This window comes from Lepisma saccharinum, chromosome 1, assembly GCF_977018435.1.
Source record: "Lepisma saccharinum chromosome 1, izLepSacc3.1, whole genome shotgun sequence".
Classification (NCBI taxonomy): Eukaryota; Metazoa; Arthropoda; class Insecta; order Zygentoma; family Lepismatidae; genus Lepisma; species Lepisma saccharinum.
Window position 1 is genome coordinate 207469127 of NC_139229.1, and position 23183 is coordinate 207492309.

Below are 23183 nucleotides of genomic sequence, written 5' to 3' on the forward strand. Positions count from 1 at the left end.
TATATGAATACATATTATGTACTAGAAACATAAGTAAAACACGGAAGTCTTCATGATCATTGATTTTGTGTAACGTTTACACAAATCAATGATCATTAACAGTACGTTACTGTTACAGTAACTGTAAAAGAAACCCAGTTACTTTCAAAGTACCAGTAACAATAACTGAGTAACTTTTTTAATGATTGACTGTAACTCAGTTACTTGTAAAAAGTAACTTACGGAACCTGTAAGTTCAAAATAGTGCATACTTCCTGGTACTGTTGTAGTACTTTGCAATCGCTGACACATTGTACTGTGGGTTTTTGTCATTTCACCCTAGATGATTACTAAGAAATTTATGCCTTGAATACTGTTTCTACGGAATTGGTACATAATTGCCGTACTTGTTGCTTTATACTATAGAAGTCTATACAAGTATTTTTTTCTGTTCCAACCATCCCGTCACAAGGATATTTTCTGTGGTATGTGGCGAAAAAGCTCAATTTGAAAAAAAATCTTCAATCAGCACAAATGTATAGTATTAATTCTTATGTCATATTACGTATCCCCATGAAGAGTAGCCAAAAAAGAACTTCCATATTGAGATAAAATGTACAAAAAGAATGTCCTCGAAGATAAATTTGCTAAACTTGAGAATGTTAATGATGATTATATATATATATAATTATATAATATATATATATTTTTTAAAAAATATAGACTGTTGAAACTAACTTAGATACAGTGGAACCTCGATTTTACGTTATCAAGTAGACCTAGCTGAAAAAAATTAATACGCGGGAAAATGTAAAATCTTAGAAAGTTTCTAAACAATTTACTATGTTGGGACCACCAAGATTGAATGCAAAATGAAGGAAAATGTAAAATCGAGGAACTTCAATATGAGTTCCACTGTAATTATTTCTTGCAAATTTTAAATTAATCTATAAATTTGGGAGAGGGCAAGAGCTTCCCTTTTCCCCCGCCAGGTTACGCCTATAAGCATTCACACATAGTGAACATAAATTTTGAATATTGTAGCTTGAAACATATTGTTCTTCAGGTTTTGTGCTAATTTTTAAGAAGATTTACTTTTAATGTCATTTTATGCAAATGATTTTTTAATCACCCTGTCTCTGAACCGCCCATCCCAATTTTTTCATCAGGCCTTAATACACACTCTGAGCTACCTACATATAAAATTGGGGTCAAATTGAAGGGGGGGCATTGCATGAAATTTGCTCTTGAAGTTAGTCATTTATTTTTCTAAAAAAATACATAAAACTATATATAAAAATACATGTTTATTGATGCATTCATCTGAAACGTTATTTAAATGAAAGCTTATATTATTCTGAACAAAAGAAAACAAACTTGAAGTTTCTACTGCAAACCCGAGGGAAGATACAATAGTTTATAACCTAATGTGTGACATTCAAAGTGGAGCCGCATGTGGCGTACACGGAGATCTTAAAAAGCGCGTAACTTCTGAACCCTTTGACCAATTTTAAAAAGGTTGTCATTATTGTAATCAGCATCAAAAGTTCTATAAGCATACCAAATTTCATCAAAATCGGGGATGGTGGGTGACATGGCCTGGATGAATTGACATGGAATGACCCTACCCCGAACTTCTGCCTGCTGCCCGAACCTTCACTATGACAAGAGCTCTCCTGTGGGGGTTCAGCTGAGGGTCTGCACAAGGGCAGTCGACTCGCGGTTTCTTTTTCTCAGCCAAAGAATTTGCCATGTTACGGACACAAATACACAACTTCTTGTGTAGTAATTTTAGCGAACAATTGTCAAAAGGTAAAGACATTGTTTATTGTCCATTCTCGAGGTAAATGCCGTACTGGGGGTTCACTGATCCTGTGTGCTATAGGGCCAACTGCACCTGCTCTGACCTAGTTTCCTTGTTTGTTTTCAGGAGTGCATTAAATTCAAATAACACATCAGTGAGTGTCGAAAATGCTCCATATGTGCGCCGAGGAAGAGGAAGACCAAGGAAAGGAAGCAGCTGTGATGCAAAAATTGTACAGGAGGCTGATGTTATTCAGTTGAGTGATGATGATGATGATGATGATGGTGATGATGCTAGAATTTCTGGTAACTCTGAGGAGAATAGAGGTTAGTGCAAGCTCTTCCAGTGACATTAAATATTGAGAATGCATCGATAGGAGCTGTTCGCTGATACTGACAGTACAGGAATATTTTCAGTGAAGATTCAGAATTATAAATTCACCTTGTTAATTATTAGTTAACAAATACTAATTATTGAGTATGACTTATGTTTGTAATTGCACTTATGTGTTCACTTGCCACAGAAAAGTTCCAATAGTGGGAATCGTTGCAGATTACCCATGCAACCACCACTGGAAGTATATAGTTTTTTATTAATACTATTCTTTAAATAGTTTGTTTAAAAAGTGCAAGTCTATTCATAAATGCAGGAATCAAATAGCATATTGAATCTTCTATTGTCCACTCATGTGGTACATACAGTAACCATTGTTAAAGTGCCTGTATGATGCAAATTTTCATAGTAACCGGGTACTGATCTCATTGTATGTAATAATCTCTTGGATAGGATATGACAGCCTTTGCATCCTATCTCAAGTCAAAAATACATTCAAAAATCGTGTGGTGTAATACATGCTGATAAAAAATGCAAGAGTTGACAAGCCTCTTGACACTTTCCCTCTGTTAAACAAAAGAAAGGTTCTCTCTGTGTTCTTTTCCAGCCTTTGTTTCTTCATCCCTTTCCCCTAGACATTGCAGTAATAATACCCAAAGAAAGGCAGGCTGGAAAGACAACCAAGAAGGAGGAGAAGATGTGGCCATGCTTTTGATTGCCAACTGTGCTTAGAGCACAAAGTGGCAGAGGAAGAGTTGTCATACTGTGGCAGAGGCTATATGTAGATGGAATTAATACAAAAAACCTTACTTTTAAATTTTGCGTAAATGAGAAAAGCACACTGTAGTATCTCATGCTGTCAAACTGTAACCAAAGGGTTCCGAGTTTGATTCCTGGTTGAAACACTTGGAGCATTGGTTCTGATTTCACTTTAATCCACTCCTGTGTAGCCTATCTTAGAATGAAGTGACCCTAAAACAGAATGAAACATAACATTTGGTGAAATAAATTATTCATTCACTTTTAACTTGGTCCTGTTTTGTGTTGACAGCATGATTTCTTGATAATAAGTACTAGACTGAATTTATTAATAGGATTATAATTATCTTCTACTTCTACTTTGTTTACTTTGATTTTCTCCCTTTTGGATTAATTGTGAGGATGAGGATAAAGAATGAACTGATGAAATTGGTGATGGAGCAGACGCAGTGATACATCCAAGTCTGACCAGGTTTCAAACCTGGGACCTCAGACTCCATAGAACATTACGACAACCACTCCACAAAGTAGTTTGATTATAGTCAGTGCTGCTCTGATTGGAGCACAAAACCAACTACATGCCTAGGAAAAAGAATGGTTTTGACATGATCGTTATTGTCATAAGCCGTAGAGATTATTATTGCAAAACTGTTTGGCATAATCCCTAGAACAAACAAATGCATAGTTTCTCACTCACTCTTCCCCCTTCCTTCTCCACCTCCTCCTCCTCCTCTGCCTGCTATTTAAATATCATGGTTGTGATATGAAAGAAGTGAACCAAAATCCTAATTTTTTAATTATATTTTATTTAATTTATACTATTAAAATATTTAAAGATTCTTTAATGTTTGAATCTATATTTTCTTTGCACCATAGTTATTATTTATTCATAAACATGTTGGCATAAGGTGTAAGCTATGCTTTCATTTTTATTTTTTTTTGTAATGTTTTTAGGTGAACAGACTGTAGCTCAACGTAATCTGCCATCTGAAGTAACTTCTAAGAAACCAGTTGATGTTTTCACACCTGGATACCATGACACGGATCATATCAAAAGTCAAAGATTTAGTTCTGAATCAAAGCAAGAATCCACACCCACAATTCATGTTGCAAAAAACATAATGAAGGATACTGCTTGGATAACTCAAAATGCTGGTGCTATGGAAAGTAGCCGAACAGACAGAAGCGTGATTAGAAATGTAGATTACTCATACAGTGACCTTGTGTTTAGTGCTATTGAGCACAGTGCTCGGAAGAAAGTTACTATTGATGAAATATATAAGTATTTAGTTTACAGATATCCTCACATAAGGAGCCCTGCATTTAACTCAAGTGTTGTTGCTAAGAGCCTAACTAGTGATAGCCGTTTCAAAGAAATATTTGAAGCTACCGAGACTGGATGGATGTCATATTGGGCTATTTGTAAGTATCTTGTTTAATGTTATTGTATGCATATCTCAGTTGTTTTAAATGTGTTTACGATATATTTAAAAGTGAGAGCAGTTCATTATTGCTTGAGGAATTTGAATTTCAAAAGTTAAAAAAAATAATGATAGCATCGTAGGGTGAGGGCCTGGGTTGACACTTTTTTTAAAACAACATGTAAAACTTTTTTTTATAGTATATTTTGAACATGTAAATATTTTAAACAAGAAGAGAGAAACTGCTGACCTCCATGGCAGAGTGGTTATCACACATGCTATGGCACCAGGTGTCTTGGGTTCGAATCCCAGCCTAAGCATGGGTGTTCTTTGTGGGCGTCCCTTCATCAATTTTATCATATCATCACTCATCCTCATTGTGATGTGAACCAAAAATGGCAGAAAAGTGATACTACTACATTACAAAAAATCAAGGCAAGGAAGAAAGAAATCACATAAAATGTATAAACCATATCTGAAAAATCTTACGTTCCAAGTAGAGTGGGTAATAGTGAATCTCATAGTCATCAAATGAAGAACTGTGTTTCTAGTTATGTCTTTATTTATGTTATTTCAAAATCTCTGATGAAGGCTATTTGAGAGGTGAAGCGGCGTTACACCATTAAAACACCTGGCGTAACTTTCCCAAGTCCTGGAGTGTGTTGATTTCGTGTTGGGTTAAAGAATGAAGTCTCTCATAGTTCATGAACACAACTATATATTATAATAACGGATATTATATACACAAAGACACAGGTTATACGACGACGAAATACCACCACTTGTGGTCGCGCCGCGCTTGCTCACACACACACACACGAAGACAAAGACACTCGAGTTCAGTCAGTCCTATTGCGTCATGCATATGACACGTACTTCACGTGGCATACCTCCCTGCCATCTAGCGAGCAACTCTAACATCATTTTTAAATTTTAATTATATTACAGTACTGAACATCCTCCCCCACCTTGAAATATACATTTCAACATATTTTTAACCTTTAACACTGATTATAAAATTGAAATTACAATGTAGACTAACATCTATAAACACTTCAAACATAACTTCTGATATTGAATATTTGACATTAACATATAGATTTCTCAAGTTTACTTCTCTACTTCAAATGGTAGCAATGATAATTTCACGATTGGTCTCTTACACAGTCCATTTACAGTCTTTACTGTTGCTGCTCGCACTCTTCCATCTCGTCCGGCATGAACCTCTACCACTCTCCCCAGTTTCCATTCTTGTGGAGGGATGTTATCTTCTCGTACAATGACCATGTCGCCCTCTCCGAAGTCTCGATGTTTCGAGAACCATTTGGGACGCTGCTGAAGTCTGGACAGATATTCCTTTGACCACCTCTGCCAAAAATGTTGCGTAAGCTTCTGCATTAGCTGCCACCTTGATAGTCGATTAAGAGGAGTCTTGTTGAAGTCCCTTTCTGGTGCCGCCACTAAAGAATCTCCAATGAGGAAATGACCTGGAGTTAAGGCTTGCAAGTCATTTGGATCCTCTGACATTGGGGATATTGGTCGTGAGTTGAGGCACGCCTCAATCTGCGTGAGAACAGTGTACATTTCTTCGAATGTGAGAATTGTGTTTCCAACTACTCTCCTCAAATGGTGCTTTACAGACTTTACACCTGCTTCCCAAAGTCCACCCATATGAGGAGCTCCTGGTGGATTAAAATGCCACTCGATCCCACTGGAAGCAATGAAATGCGATGTGGTTTCATCTCGTTCTGCTCGTTTTGTCACTTCACGTAGCTCCTTCAGTTCCCTACTTGCTCCAACAAAGTTAGTACCACAGTCGCTATACATATCACTAGGTTTACCGCGACGTGAGATGAATCTCTTGAGGGCCGCTAGGAAAGCCGCTGTAGATGCATTGGACACCAGCTCTAAATGGATAGCCTTAGTGCTGAAACAAACAAACAAAGCTACGTACCCCTTGTACTTTCGAGCACTTCTTCCAACCATATACTTCAACTGAATTGGGCCAGCATAGTCTATACCACAGTGTAAAAACGGTCGACTAACAGTCACTCTTGGCGGTGGCAAATTACTCATTATCTGTTGTGATGTCACGGAAGCATATCTGTGGCAGATGACACACCTTCGCAGCACTTGACGAACCTTGTCTCGGCCATTTATTATCCAAAATGTTTGTCGCAGTGTTGACAGGACAAGCTGCGGACCTGCATGTAAGTTAATGATATGCTCGTGTGTTATTAACAGCTCTGTTAATTTGTGTGATTTTGGTAGCACAATTGGATGTTTGACGTTATGCGGAAGGTTACTATGCTCCAATCTTCCTCCTACTCTAATAACACCAATTTCATCAACAAACGGATTCAAGTATTGTAATTTGCTCTTTGAAGGTAAGACCGCTCCTTTCTTGAGGGCTTGAATTTCGCACGAAAATTCTTCTTGTTGGGCTACTTTTACTAATGCAACCAATGCTAACCACAGCTCTGATGCGCTCAATGGGCCACGAAGCTTGTCGTCCCTATGCTTGGCGTTGAATGCAAAGTGCCTACACCATGCTGCAACCCGCTGCAATTTACTCAGCGACGAGTAATTCTCAAATAATGTATTTTCTGCCGTCCTCACCATGGCTACAAATGACTGTCTCTGCTCTGATGTCACTTCATCAGTATCACATGTGTAAGACTGCTCCACTGGCAACACTGAATTTCTTAAGAATGGGGGGCCAGTCCACCATAAAGGATGATTAAGTAAAGCCGAAGTCGAGATTCCACGGCTCGCACAGTCTGCTGGATTTTCCTTGCTAGCAACGTATGCCCACTGTACTTCTCCTTCTTCCTGTATCTTCGCCACACGGTTTCCCACGAAAGTTTTCCATCTGCTAGGACAAGCACTAATCCAAGACAAAACAATTTTCGAGTCAGAATATGCTGTCATGGTTTTCAAGTTGACAGACAATGCTTTCCGCACTAAAGAAAGGAGGCGAAGTAACAGCACAGCTGCACAGAGTTCCAACCTGGGAAGGGTTATAGTTTTAAGGGGGGCCACCTTTGTTTTGGATGCAATCATCTTCACTTGCACCTGCCCATTAGCACATATACATCTCACGTAGACCACTGCTGCATAAGCCGCTTCTGATGCGTCGCAGAATCCAACCAAATGAATCTCCACGGTGTCTCTAGGAATAATGCATCGCTCCACGCGGATATCTTTCAATTGTGGCATATCCTGGCAGTATGCAACCCACTCTGCAGCCAAATTGCTTGGAAGCTCGTCGTTCCAATCAAGATCCAACTTCCAAAGCGTTTGCATAAGTAATTTTGCCTTCACGGTCACAGGAGAGACAAAACCTAAGGGATCAAACAGCTTCGATATCTCGGAAAGAACCAGTCTTTTAGTTATAATCGCTCGTTTGCTCGGATTCACCACATCAAAACACAAGTAATCCATAGAAGGGTTCCACTGTATGCCTAAAGTTTTCTTCGCGTCTTCTCCATTAAATTCGAACTGCAGATTTGTCTCCAACAAGTCACAGGGAATAATGTCCAGCACTCTCGGATCGTTTGACCACCACTTGCGAAGCTCAAAGCCGCCCTTGCTTAGTAACTGTGTCAATTGATGATACAACTCGATTGCTTCTTCAGTAGAATTGGCTCCTGTTAGAAAGTCATCCATGTACACATGACTAAGTAAGCTCTTTGTGGCGAGAGGATAATTCTCTCCTTCGTCATTCGCTAACTGTCGAAGCACTCTTGTGGCGAGAAAACCTGCAGGCTTAGTACCATAAGTAAGAGTATTTAAACGGAATTCCTTGATTGGTTGTTCAGGGGTATCTCTCCACAAAATCAACTGAAAATCTCTATCTTCATACGCGACCTCTACTTGTCTATACATCATCCGAACATCAGAAATTAAAGCAACTGGATGGCAACGGAATCGAATCAAAATAGGAAATAAGTCCGGTTGTTGCTTTTCACCATTCATAAGTACATCATTCAGGGAAAGTCCACTACTTGTCTTGCAAGACGCATGAAAAACTACTCTCAGTTTAGTCGAACTGCTGCTTTCATTTGTTACACAATGATGTGGAATGTAATAAGATGTGGGGGGTACCTTGGGGGCCTCATCCTCCGCCACTGGTGTCATGTGTTGCAAGGTGAGATATTCTTGCATAAATGCTTGGTATTGTTGTTGTTTTACTGGATCTTTCTGTAATCTTTGCTCTTGTGATAACAAACACTTTCTTGCTCTCTCTTTAGAGTACCCCATTTCTTCCCAATTGCTCTGAAATGGCAAATTTACGACGTAACGTCCATCTGTTTTGCGACGATGTGTAGTTTCAAAATGCTCTTCACATAAGTGCTCTTCTTCTGTTACGAACTCTCTCTGCGGCAATTCTTCAATCTCAAAGAATTTTCTTAATGACTGGTTTACATTATTTTCTTCAACTGACACATGAAGAGAGGTGAATGAATGTTTTGAAGTTTGTTGCTTTACTCCTCCGCAAATAACCCAACCTAAGCGAGTTTGAATGGCAATCGGTTCTCCTTCCTTGCCTTCTCGTTTTCCTCTCATTAGCAGCGACGCATATATATCACACCCGAAAAGGAGGTCAATATTTCCCCTTGTATGAAATGTGGGATCAGCAAGGTCAAGTCCGCGTATGTGACTCCAGCTCCCGGTGTTTTGAATAGTCACATGTGGCAGCGGTGACGTAATCCTTTTCACCACCAACGCAGAGGTTGTGTAGGAATGTTTACCGTCTCGGGACTCAATCGTGATATCAACAGCTGAATGTGACTTCCCAACGTTAACAGAAGAAATGCCTGTTACTGACACAAACACGCTCTTTCTTTTCAGACCTAACATTTGAACTGCATTGGCACTAATAAACGAAACCTCACTACAACTATCCAATAATGCACGGAAGGGCTGACACTGGTTATCTTTATTCTTTATGTTTGAAATTGCTGTCGGAAGTAACACTTCAGTGCTCGATTTCCCGTGATCGGCCGCTAAATGTGACGTCACAATCTGATGCGAAGTTGCCAAACTTCCTTGGGGGGAGGGGGTCACTTCACGATGAAGGGATGTATGGTGTTTCTTATTGCAAGTACGGCACAAACTAGCGCTGCATTTACTCACCTTATGAAAAGAACTAAGGCAATTATAACACAAGCCACTACTTTTCACAAATGCCTCTCTCTCAGGCTCTGATAGGCTATTATATTGATTACACTTATACAGCGGGTGGGACTCCTGGTGACATTTAGGGCAACACACTGACACATGAGAAGAACTCGCATTTCTTTTGGCACTGGAATCACTAAAGGGTTGTTTCACTGAGTATCCCTGTTGTTTGGGGGGTGTAGAAGACGCTGACAACGCTCTCGCTCTCGTATCGAGGAAGGCTCGTAGCTGCTCAAACGTCGGAAGTTGATCGGCTGACACATTAAGCTCCCACTGCTGTCGTGACACACTGTCGAGCTTCTCCACGGTATGGAAAACCAAAATTGCATCCCAATGTTGAACTGGAACTTCTAGAACTCTGAGTACACGAACACACTCGGTTGTTACGTCCGCGAGTTTTCGCAAGGCAACCGCTGATTCTGTCTGAATGCAAGGTTGCGACACGAGTCGCTTGATCGTGTCATTCACAAGAACGTGCCTTTGCTGATATCTATTGTTCAAAATTTCCCACGCTTCTTTGTAATTTGTGTCTGTAATCGTAATAGATTGCAGCAACAATGCAGGTTCACCACGTATACTAGACTTCAAATATTGAAGTTTCTGTGCAGGGGACAAAGAGTTATTATTATGCACAGACGCAACGAACAAATCACGAAACGACAGCCACTGCTGTAAGTTTCCCGCGAACACAGGCAAGTCCAATTTAGGTAGTCTTACGTCACTACTGGCTTTAACCGACGATGCACTGGCAGCCATTGCCACGCCCTGCTGCTTTTGAGCACGATACAATGTCACCAACATCTGCTCTACTCGGTCTTGAATCGAGCTGATTTCTGCATCAAACTCCGCAAACTGATCATCACTGCACTCGGAAGACAGCTCACGTAAGAGCTTCTGAGTGTCCTCCGTTAATTGCACGGTTTTGTTGATGTACACGGTGACGCTCTCTTGTGAGAGGTCGTCTGACGCAATCTTATTTTCAACACGCGTAATTTCGCGTTTCAGAACACGTTTGCACGAAAGTATTTGCTCCATAGTTCACAACACTAACACTAGTCCAGACACAAAAGTCAGAACACACCCGGCATGGGAGATAATGCACAAAAAGCTGCTGGTTAAGTCAATTCACTACACGTGGCACGTACTGCGCACATCCGGGTTTGGAGGACCATGAAGCGGCGTTACACCATTAAAACACCTGGCGTAACTTTCCCAAGTCCTGGAGTGTGTTGATTTCGTGTTGGGTTAAAGAATGAAGTCTCTCATAGTTCATGAACACAACTATATATTATAATAACGGATATTATATACACAAAGACACAGGTTATACGACGACGAAATACCACCACTTGTGGTCGCGCCGAGCTCGCTCACACACACACACACGAAGACAAAGACACTCGAGTTCAGTCAGTCCTATTGCGTCATGCATATGACACGTACTTCACGTGGCATACCTCCCTGCCATCTAGCGAGCAACTCTAACATCATTTTTAAATTTTAATTATATTACAGTACTGAACAAGAGGGTTCAGTCTCCTGGTTAGCAAGGGTCACAAACATCACATTTGATAGTGAACGCAATAAAATACATTGACATTAATGACAGTGTACATTCAAACACAAAACACAAGTGTTTCATCGAAATGCAGTTCAGTTAAAAAGGTTTAACCTTTGAATGTCAGCCTTGCACACTGTTTGTCCCACTAGGTGACACAGTTTAATGTGAGACTTGAGATCATGCTGTGACACAGATAATGTTCCATAGAAATAATGTTGACATTGTTACATATGGTCTTTAATGTGTGTTTTGAATAATCATTGCTTTCATTTCTCAATGGAGTAATAGGAGGTGGGGGAAACACACAACTTTTGCACAGTCCCAAATTTCATGCTGGAAACAGCCTTAACATTTGAACATCACTCCATGAAAGAGTCTTGGCATCCAAGGTTTAAACATCTCGAAAAACATTCATGTATTACGATAATTTAAAACATAATGTTGTAAGCATATGTCAATCCTGGTGCTTGCAAGGGAAAATGGAAGTCACTTGCTTTCTTCCCAATAGGTGCCAAATGCTTGGTACTTAGACAAACCTTTAGCCTATATATGCATTTCCATGTGGTATTTATTTTTCATTTAAAAGTGTTTTTAAACTACCGAGAACAGCTTTTCAGCCTTAATACAGCAGTATTACATGTTACATATTTCTAGGTATCCAAAACCACAGTATTGGACAAGAGAGCATTTGAAAATATTTAGCAAAACATAACCTAAAACTACTAGAATTTTAAAAATGCATAAACATATATACAATTGTTATATTTCATCTATAGAACTATAAAAGAGTTCTTAAATAGTTATCCTTATATATGTAGTTGAAATTGTTTTAACAACGTTATCACTATCTATCTCACAGTATTCGAATTATAGCTGTTTATGAGATACAGAACATAATTGTTATTTTTGTAGTTCTTATCCAGACATAATAATTCGCTATTTCCTCTCAAATTGTATGATTTCACCTTAAGCCATATCATTCGAAGGAGTTTTGGTACGATATATTTTCCCTCCAAGATTCCTTCCATATAAGATAAAATTTGCTTTTCAGCTCTGACATCAAGTCTGTCTATTTATAGGTGATTCAGCAGGTTATCATACTCATAATAGTATTTGAATAGCTTGAATTTGTAATATATAAATGTGATAAATCTGTTTTGTATTTTCTCTATTGATTGTTTCATCTTAGCACTACATGCATAATACCAAATCGGAATATTGTATTCCACTATAGGTCTGACAAAAGTTGTAAACATTAAAATTAGAAATTGTAAGTTGTTTGAACCGGAAACTTTTCTAACGATGGAAGCGGCCCCGGCGCCCACCCAGCGTCGAATAACATGGGTACCTGAGGAAACCTGGGGGGTAAAGGCGGTCAGGGGCGTGGTGCTGATCACATCACCCCCACTCACGACCGGATCAAGAAAGTGTGGGGCATTACCCCCACACCCTCTATACACGTTCATGGCGTGGTGCTAAGCACAGGGGAACACTTTTTTTAAGTTGTTTGAACAACTCCATTTTTTATAATATAGGTACACTGCTTTCTTGCTTTATTTATAATGTGATTAATATAGTCTTCAAATTTTAAGCGTCTGTCCAAAATAATGCCCAGATCTTTCATGGGTTTCACATGTTTGATGATATTATTACTGATAAAGTAATTAAAAATTTTGAAGTTTTCTTTCCTAGAGAATGTTAGCACAGATGATTTTAATGAATTTATGGTCAATTGGTTTGCATTAACCCAATCATAAACTGAGTTAATATCATCCTGAAGTTTCCCATGAGAAATATTATCATCAATTTGTAGATATAATTTAATGTCGTCGGCGTATGCAAGATATTTTGCATGTTTTATGACATATTCAATGTCATTCAAAAATATATTGAATAGTAAGGGCCCTTAGGGCGACCCTTGAGGAACACCTCTTGACACATTTCCAGGGATGGAGAAACTAGACTTAAATTTTACTCTGAAAGTTCGCTGAGACTAGAAACTCTTAAACCAGGAACAGTACAGATTGAGATTGGTCTAAAATTACAAATACTGTAATCACCCTGGCTCTTTGGAATAGGTACAATCGTACTCACTTTCCACATTTTGGGAAAGATCCCTGTCTTTAGCGATTTATTATATATGTGACTTAATAGTGGTGCAAAGATAGAGCATAGAGTATACAACCAAGAAAAAATAACTTTTGGAATTTGATGTCATGGATATGACTAATTTTTGGTACACACGTTTCTTATCATATGAAATATAGAAAATATGTTGTTTTTTTTATTTTTCATGTTGCCGGTTTTTGAGTTATTGAATTTTGAAAATTGACAAAATTGCCCAAAAACCGCTCACCGCTGAAACTTTAAATACAATTTGCAAGAGACCTGTTTCAACTACAGGGCTGGGCATGGCCTCATTTTAAAGCTTATGAAGAGGGCTTTCATTTGATATACAACATGCTGTTTTTTTTTTCGAAAAACAAATTTTGAAAATTGTTTCAAAATTTTATTTTACAATTTATAAAAAACGAAAGTTTCAAAAATTTTACACATATTGGTCCACATCTACTGAAGGTTCAGTTAAAATTTCAAGGTGGTATCTCTTTGGTATCATATGAAAAGTGAATTCCTTTCAAGACGATGTGATGATTTAAGTTAACATATTTTACATACCTAACCACATTATAAATACAGAAGCATACATACCAAGAAACTGCTTAGTGATACAGAAAGTCTTCCTTTGATAAAATGTATGATGCTTGTGTCATCTCCTCTTGCTCCTCTTGCTTCAGCTGGTATGTTCTACTGGTGGCTGTTACAGGGTCCATTTTGCAAAGGACTGGGTGGGATTTTAAGAACATCTGGTCACCTTGGATAACTAAATGACTGCTGGACCACAAGGATGCAAGAAAGACACCTGCACTTCATGTTCTACATTATCTTTCGAAAGTACACATCCTACCCACCAATTGGCATCGTACGCACATGCTACAAAATCTGTGATGTGTTCAAAGGGTACATTTTCAATATCTGCATTAACTTTAACACAATGTACCAAAGTTTCTTCAGATGCAGAAAACACTTTAATAGAGTTGGAAGTGGTCGGAAATAAAATGGCTTTTGGTGGGGGGGGGGGGGAGAGTGAGGTTTTTTTCCGCGGCTTTTTTGGTTGGGCTTTTTTCTGCTTTTTCACAAAAGTGTCTCAAATCAATGAAAATTCATGAGTTGGTAGTATTTTTCCTGTTCCATGGTTTTTGTTTATCTCCCTACTGTAAAATAGACACTAATTTCTAAATATAAAATACAATTTACAATATGAAATTCGTAGCTAGACATAAACTGTGTTTTTAAGAAAGCTGGCATTGAATGGGCGGTTCTTTCGAAGTGTTATCTTCAAATTCCGTAGGGTTATTAAATATATATATGTAGTATAAACATATTTACATAACTAGAGTAGTTTTGTATGTGTTTTTAATTTAACCTATAGTATGATATGATTTTTTTCAATGTTTGAATTTGTTATATGAACACATACATGAAGCAAAAAAAGAAAATATTGCTCTACCTTTTGAAAATCTACTATCAAATCTCTTTACATTAAATTTTGTGTCAGTAAAATATTTTTGTATTCTGACTTTCCAGTACATCATGTATAATTTGGTTAAATGGCTGCTAAACCTGGTCACGGACCAACTAGTAATGTATTTTGGCTGCTTGTTGCAGTGGTTCTCAACCTTTGAGACCACAGCCCAGTAAATTTATTTGTTACAAGTCAATGCCCTGAACCCGAAAATTTCACTCATACATACATTTCTGATCTTTAAAGTTTATATGGAAATTATATGCACCCTCAATTAATATTAATATATCAACTATGGCATAATCATAGTTCAATTATGTATAGACTTGCTGTCAAATATAAAATTAGATTTAAATTAGTTGTCAACCCCTGGTTGCAATCGACCTCTTCTGGCCCGGCGGCTGAAAAACACTGGCACTAAAACTGAAGCAGAAGTAAATAAGAGACTAACCGCAAATGGCACGAGAAAACAAACAAAAAAAGATAACTATTTAAGAAATCTGGAGTGGACCTACAGTTTGAAATGAGATCTGAAGCATTCTGCCTCCACTGAGGATTGAACCTCAGATTCCTCCTTATTACAAGGCAACAACATTACTTTATGCCACTCCAGAGACCCATTCATGATTATAAAAGGAACCTCTATCAAAATGCCAAATTTCTTTGGACAGTACTCGCAATTTGTTTTCTGTGATTTACAGGCTAAATTAAATCTTAATCTGTGATGAAGTAGCTAACAATCTTGTTAAGTATGGAGAACATTCGGACCGAAGCTACACATGACAGTCGGGGTGTAACATTGAAGTGTCAAGCGACATGGATCCCTTCAGTCTATAAGCAAGCATTCACCACACATGCAGAAACAAGACCGAGGCGACATGATGTGTGCCACTGAAGGAGCTTTCAGACTGAAGTCATAGATGACAAGCAACACAGTCTCCTTCAGTATAAAGCAAAGCATTCTCTGTTCATGGAAGAACAACAGACTGAAGCAGCACGATGCACACCATTCAGAAAACTGTACAGTCCGTGCAACATGAAAGTGACATGTTTAGCTTGTTCCCGCACTTCAGTTCAAAAGGTTGAATGAATTACTGAGGGTCTGCTTCCAAGTGACACATGTCACTTGTTTCTTTGGTCTGAAAGTTTTCCTGAAAAAATGGTACAGGCCAAGTGACAAGCGGCACTTGCATATTATGTTGCTTCGGTACGAAAGGTTGCATTCACTTCTAATGGTTAGTTTTCAAGAGCCATGTGTGGCTGGCTTCCATCTGAAAGCTCCATTAAACAGGCTATATACACACATTCACGTAATATGTATACTTCTGCATATGTGTTGTGAACAGTAAAGATGTTTAATTGTCCCAGATATTAACATTTTACTTACGTGAAATTTAGAAGATTTCGCACTTCCGCATTGCACAATTTAATAGTTCAATCCTATTAATTTCGAAGATCCACTGTCTTCATTCACAAAAGGGTACGGCGTTTGAAGCGGAGATGGTACCGCGTCACTACATTGTTTGTTCCCGGGCGGCGGTGGTTGCGATTTTTCCCGTTCGGCAGCACTGGCACGCGCATCTTGGTTTGCATCGTCTGCTTCCTGTTGTCCGTTGGCATTGTCAGTTGGGGGTTGGGGGGCTGGGCCGTGTTTCTCGGTAATGTGCCGTTCCTGTTCCCCGCGTGGCTGGAGGGGGGTCGAGTATGTGCATAGCATCTTTTCTTTTTCAGGTCGGGGATCTTTCTGAGGACAGGGTGCCAAGTTGGGTGTGCTTGTCCATTGTCCAGGTTTAGTGCTGGTTTCTGCTGGATAATGGCATGGGTTTCTTTGATGGTGTTTTCTATGACAGAGCCGGTTGGGTGAAGTTTGGATATGGAGGAGATGGTGTGGTTAGTGGAGTGGAGGTGTTGGGAGAGGCCTGATTTAGGTGTGTCGTTTTTGGCATCTTTTACATGCTCGTTAATCCGTTCTTGGACAGTGCGGATGGTTCTGCCAATGTAGGTTTTGTGGCATTGGCATGTGGTCTTGTAGACACCGGGGGATGCAAGTTTGGGTAGGTAGTATCTCTTGAAGTTGGGTAGTGCCCTTCCGATTTGGGATATGGGTTCGTGTGCTACTCGGATGTTGAAGGGTTTGAGGGCCTTGGCAAATTTTCCAGATGTGGTGGGGTGGTAAGGAAAGGCGATCCATTTGGGTTTAGGATTTTGGTTCGGGTTATCTCTGTTTCTTGGGTGTCTGAACTGGGCTTCTGTTTTTGCGCACCACATGGATAGTTGGCGCTCAGTGTAACCGTTGTTTAGGCCTATTTCCGTTATGCACGCTATTTCATCTTGCAGGTCATCTTCTGTGCAGCTGTGTGTGAAGGCTCTTCTGTAAAAGTTCATCCATACTCCAGCTTTCTGTTTTGGTGGGTGGTTGGATTTTGCATGGATATACTGGGTGCCCGAACCTGGTTTCCTGTATACGGATGTGACGAACTTGTCTTGGAGTTGTCGGATGCTGAGGTCGAGAAAGTTGAGGTGGCCATTTTGTTCCCTTTCAACGGTGAAGTTTATGTTGTGATGTATGTTATTGAGGGCAGTTAGGAGATGGGTTAGGTCCTCTTCCTGTTTGTAAATGACTATGGTGTCATCGGCATATCTTTTGTATCTTATATGAGCAAACTCTGGTTGGGTGAGAATTGACTTCTCGGCCACATGCAGCACTATGTTGGATAGGGGTGCAGAAAGGGGGTTGCCCATCGCTAGGCCCCCTGTCTGGTGGAAGAAACTGTCCTCGAACTGGAAATAGTTGTGGGTGAGGCAGGCTTGTAGAAGGTTGCAGATTTCATCAGTTACAAATGGAGGCGTGATATTGCTGAGTAGCCATGTTCTGGTGGAGTCAAGTGCAAGGCTGATCGGAATGGAGGAGTACATGTCCACTACGTCTATGCTGGCTAGTTTGCAGTTGTCGGCTTTGACAAAAGAGGTGACAAATTCTTTTGTTTCGAGGCTGTTTTTTAGGCAGTAGGTGAGTTTGTCATTGTGGGCGGTCAGTTTCTGGAGGAGCCATTTGGTCAGGTGGACACTTGGTTGATTGAAGCCGGCCACTATGATTCTCAAGGGGGTTCCTGGTTTGTGAGTTTTTGGTATGCCATATGCACAGGGAAGGCTGGGGTGGGTGTTCCTTAGTTTCTTCTTTTCACTATCTTGAAGGAGGGTGCAGTTATCTATGGCTCGGCGGATGGTTGTATTGTATCTGCTTGTGGGGTCACGTTTCAGCTTTTTGTAGCCATCAGAGTTTAGTTTTGCTTGCATTTTGTCACTGTATTGGCCTTTTCCCATTATGACGTATTGGTTACCCTTGTCCGATTTTATGCACCAACATTTGTTGTCCTGTAGCCACTTTCGGAATTCCTGTGTTGTGTTCCTTAGTTTATTGTGCACTGTGGGTTTATGTTTGCTAGTAGGTTGGGCGTGTTGGCGGAGGATGATGGAAGCACAGGTAAGGCGTACACACTCGGCATCTTGGTTAGTTTTCGTTGCAAACGCTGTTTTTTCGGCAGAGCAGATTAAGTCTAGGGAGGGGGGGAGTCATTTAGGAGGTTGAATTTGAGGTCGTGTTGGAGGAGGGAGTGGAATTCTGTCGGCACGGTGAGGTTGGTGAGGTTGATTATGGTGCTGGCGGGGGTGTTGGGGTTCACTGGTGTGGTGGTGAGGGCCGGAGGTTGGGCACCAAGGGTTTGCAGTTTCTGTGTTAGGATCGCTGTTTTCTTGTTTTGCGACGTTTTTAGCATGAAGTCGATGTTTTGCTGGGCTTTTTTCCAGTCCTCGGGGTTGATTCTCGGTTGTATGTAGTCACGGAGGGAAGCACATGTTTTTTGAAGTGATGCTATTTCACGATATTTATCACTGATCACTGCACTCATTGCCCGTTTTTCAGCATTGAACACGACCTTTTTAACACTATAGCTGGTGGCGGGTGTTTTCCACTTGAGGAATTTCGGGGTCACTTCACTGTTCCTGCATGCTTTGAGGAATGCAATATCCACTTGTCGGGTTTGTATTTTCCTGGTGTTACGCTCATATTCCCGCATTTCCTTCCGTATGAAAGGTGTAGAATTCATGGTGGTTGCGGTAAACGCGGTTTAAAATTACTTACGTGAAATTTAGAAGATTTCGCACTTCCGCATTGCACAATTTAATGGTTCAATCCTATTAATTTCGAAGATCCACTGTCTTCATTCACAAAAGGGTACGGCGTTTGAAGCGGAGATGGATACAGCGTCACTACATTGTTTGTTCCCGGGCGGTGTTCATATTTTATAACATCAACATTTAAATTGAGACACAAACATGTAAAAGTTTGTTTTAAGTCCATTTCGTGGTCAGATGTGCTCATCAGGACTATACGTTTAGTTTTAACCGTAGCTTACCTGTGCTGTACGAGAAACTTACAATTACTGTATTTACTCATGTATAATGTGCACTTTTTTCCAAAATTTTTGCTCCCAAAAACTGTGGTGTGTATTATGCACAGAATAATTCAGACAGACAACATGAAACGGTACAGGGTCATTCCATGACTTTCGGACACTTGCATTGATTTTTCATGTTTACGGAACCCTATCATGTTATATATCGTTGTAAAGCTTAAATCCTGCAGTTTCTGAATATGGGAATAGTATTCCATTCAAGATAACGACACTAATGTGAAATGCGGTTGAAATGAGTTCATCACAAAATGAAGGAACGTTCTGATTTCTATGGTGCTTTGGATGGAAGAAAACATAAGGAAAAAGAAAACAATAATTAAAATGTATTACTGGCCAAATAATTATATATGGAGTGTGTAAATTCTTTAATGGAAGAAGTCTTGTGCTGCTAACTGCTAGTTTGAGGGTCCTGAATGTGCCTTGTATAAATGTTACATTAGTCACGGAAAAAGTATATATTTTGAAGTTCTTTTAGAAAAAGTAAAGAAGGAATGAGCTAAGACATGTATAAAAGTTTGAAGCCCATTTCATATGGTTTCTCACTTTGTAATGTAATGTTCTGCGACACCAAGAAAAGCAGTGCAACTCGGACGAAATTCGAGCATGCACCTTCCATCACATGGGATGCATATCAGCAGTATTTGTTGGGCGAGAAATGATAGAAAATAACTTCCTGAGCACTGCAAATCTATAACATAATTTTGATCTCGCTTTCTACTATTACAGAATAAATAAGTTGGTTCAAGAGTGAAAGCTTTGGGATGTTAAACACAGTGGAGGAAGAGGGGGGAGGTGGCATGTGTTGATGACTTATTGTTTACACAAGAGGATATTCTTCTCTTGGTCCACCTAGCAAAAGGTGACTCATTGAATAGGTATGATGTTATTCACTCTTTATCAGCATAGCAACAGCTTTACGACCTACAACTAAGAAAGCCATTTCTTGAAACGATTGTACTGCGCATTATATACGAGATATAATTTTTTGTAACTTTTACCCATGAGTGCGCATTATACACACACGCGCACTATACATGCGTAAATACAGTATTGCATGACTGTCTCATATATTTTATCACTCACTAAAACTACAAAATTCATAATATTTTTTTATTAATGCTTTTTAGTTTATTAAATATAATAATTACAATAATTACCATCATTACCAATCAATTGTACACTGTCACTGGTATGAATGTCTCAAATAAGGCACTTTCAAAGATGGCGCCTGGTATGCCCACCAAGTGCATTTTGTCTCCTAATTACATTACATTTATGTTTTTATGAACAAAATTAATAAATAAATATTGGAAACATCCTAGGAAACTATGTAATTTATTATTTTAAAATAGTTGAAAAATCTAAAAAATAGAGGTGGGGGGGTCCTCCCAGTTAGCTAGGATTTAAATTAAACTATGTAATATGTGTCCACTGGGATTGGCCTATAACTGTCTTTTGGCTGCTACAACATGTACATTTTCTTTTAGCTAGTTGTAAAATATGTTACTACACACCTGTAAACTCATAACAGTAACTTCAACTGAAATAGGTTAGCTGTAATTGGTAAAAAAACAAAATTTCCATTTTTTCCCAAAAAAAAAGCCTGCTTTTTTTGCAACTCTACACTTTAGTCTCCACTTTTTCTGTGCCTACTGGTATGAATGCATGAAAGCCCTCGAGTCCCTGTTACAGCTACAGCTTCACCAAACCGTGTATGTAAAAATCTCTCTCCTTCCAAATATTCGTCATTTGTTACATAAAAGAAAGCTTTTGATGGAATGTTCTCCTTTCCCCACTCAAATAGCTGGAGTAGTGTCATAATTTGGTTTGAAAGAGGATTCTGGAGACTAGCTTTGGCTGCCAGCCTCTTTACTGTCCCTCCAACACCATCACACACTCCCTTACCATGTGCTGTTGCATAGAAATGCCACTCAGCTGCAATGCCATCGAAATCTCCATGATGATTGCACAAATTTGCAATGTTTTTGTGGTTATTATGTTGCGGTGCTGAACCATCAGAGAAGTAATATACTTTCTGTAAGTTTGGCAAACAATCAATTTTCAAGAAATCTAAAAGCTTTGAGATGTACACACACTGACAGCTACACCAAAACTGATCCAGTTGGACAAAGAAGCATAGGAGAGCAGGAATAAACAAGTCACTTCAGGAAGGGGATGACACACTTGAACTTTAACTGTGTCTCACTCACAATACCAAAGAGATACCACCTTGAAATTTTAACTGAAGCTTCAGTAGATGTGTACCAATATGTGTAAAACTTCAGAAAAATTTTGAAAATTGTAAAAACCTTTCAAAACCAAGCATGTTGTATATCAAATGAAAACCCTCTCCGCAAGCTTTAAAATGAGACCATGCCCAGCCCTGTAGTTGAAACAGGCCTCTTGCAAATTGTATCTAAAGTTTCAGCTGTGAGCAGTTTATGGGCAATTTTGTCAATTTTCAAATTTCAATAACTCAAAAACCGGCAACTTGAAAAATAATAAAATAAAGTATTTTCTATATCTCAGATGTTAAGAAACATGTATACCAAAATTTAGCCAAATCCATGACAAAGGTTTATGCACTGGTTGATTTGACTATCCTCCTTCAAAATAAACTTATTCACCCCCACCCCCTTTTTGCTGATGCAAATACTTTACATTCTATCAGAAATAACAAATACAGTTGAGACTGCTTGATACGTAACTCAGTTCTATGCAATTCTGTTTTATGCGTAAGTTACTGTAGGTCCCGGCCAAATATAATTTAAGAACGTTTTAATTATACCTTATTTGTATGTAATTCGGTGTTATACGTAATAATTTTCATAAAATACAATTGATTTGTACGTAACCAAGCTACAACAATGTCACAGAAGTGACAGTTTTCACTTGCTACTGATCAGTCATGAGAACAGAAAGAGGAAAAGTTACACGCTTGACCTGAAAGTAAAATTTATACTGGAAGTGGACGCAATCCACATAAAACTAAAACTGAATTGGATTGGATTGATTTGCTTTATTTTACTTTGCTTTTGTGCCACTTTTGGATAATTTGCAAAGATGGGGATGAGTGATGATATGATGAAATTGATGAATGGACACTCACAAACATCCATGCCCAGGCCAGGATTTGAATCTGGGAGTCCTGGCGTTGTAGCGCGATGTGATAACCACTCTGCCAAGGAGGCCGGCAAAATTGAAACTGAAATAGTTGCAGATTTAGACATAACTTATACCACACTTTGCACATCATTGATAAAATAAATGCTATTTTAGACATTTTTTTTATAATTGGGTAGTAAGATTATAAAACTATAGTGTCTACTGTAGTATTTCAGTATCAAAGTGTTCACTAATAAAGTGGCAAATGTAACGTATTTAAGGATCAAACTTTTAGATTCGTTAATTTACCACAAACAGAAATAACCTGTATTGCGTATATCTTGTTCCTCAAAATGTATACAATTACAGTATTTTAATAATTATATGACATGGTATCTAAATCTGATTTGCAAGTGTTATTCTCAGTTATATGTGTTATTTGCTCTTCACCTTGACATACGTACAACTTAGGTTCAACTGTATTAATTTATTCAATGATACTTTCTGCGATGGGGATACAACATTCTTACATATCAGCACTTTAATGTTTACATGTCTGTAGATTTATTTACCTTTCATAAGGATTTATGTCTTTAATGGTCAAGGTACAAATAAGTATATCTTAAATTCTGTATTTGCTGCCGTTTAGCCTTTCTGTACATAAAGTGGACTCAAAACACTAAATCAATCAATGTATTTGCTGTTGGAACAAATTGATGAATGTACCATAATTATAATCTGATTATGATGTTAGGTATGCTCCAAAAAAAAGTTATAACAAAATTCATAATTTGTATAAATGTAATACCTTTTGGACTTCGTGAAGCCAATTATTTTTATAACATTTGGAACTCTCTGGACATAAAGCATTAGTTGAATTATTTTGCTTGTGGAAGTTTGCACATGTACATCAGTTGGAAAACATTCCATCTGACAGAGGAAAATTGCACTGAATTGTGCTGTAGATACACATAGCTTA

At 38.8% G+C, this 23183-nt stretch overlaps 1 protein-coding gene across 1 annotated transcript in view; it reads left to right on the forward strand.

Annotated features, from left to right (window-relative positions):
* LOC145978521 (uncharacterized) overlaps positions 1–23183 on the forward strand; it is a 74135-nt gene that overhangs the window by 27783 nt on the left and 23169 nt on the right. The window contains exons 5-6 of the mRNA XM_083111168.1: positions 1910–2109; positions 3830–4297. Of these exons, the coding sequence (XP_082967294.1) occupies positions 1910–2109; positions 3830–4297 (668 nt within the window). The remainder of the gene's footprint in view (positions 1–1909; positions 2110–3829; positions 4298–23183) is intronic.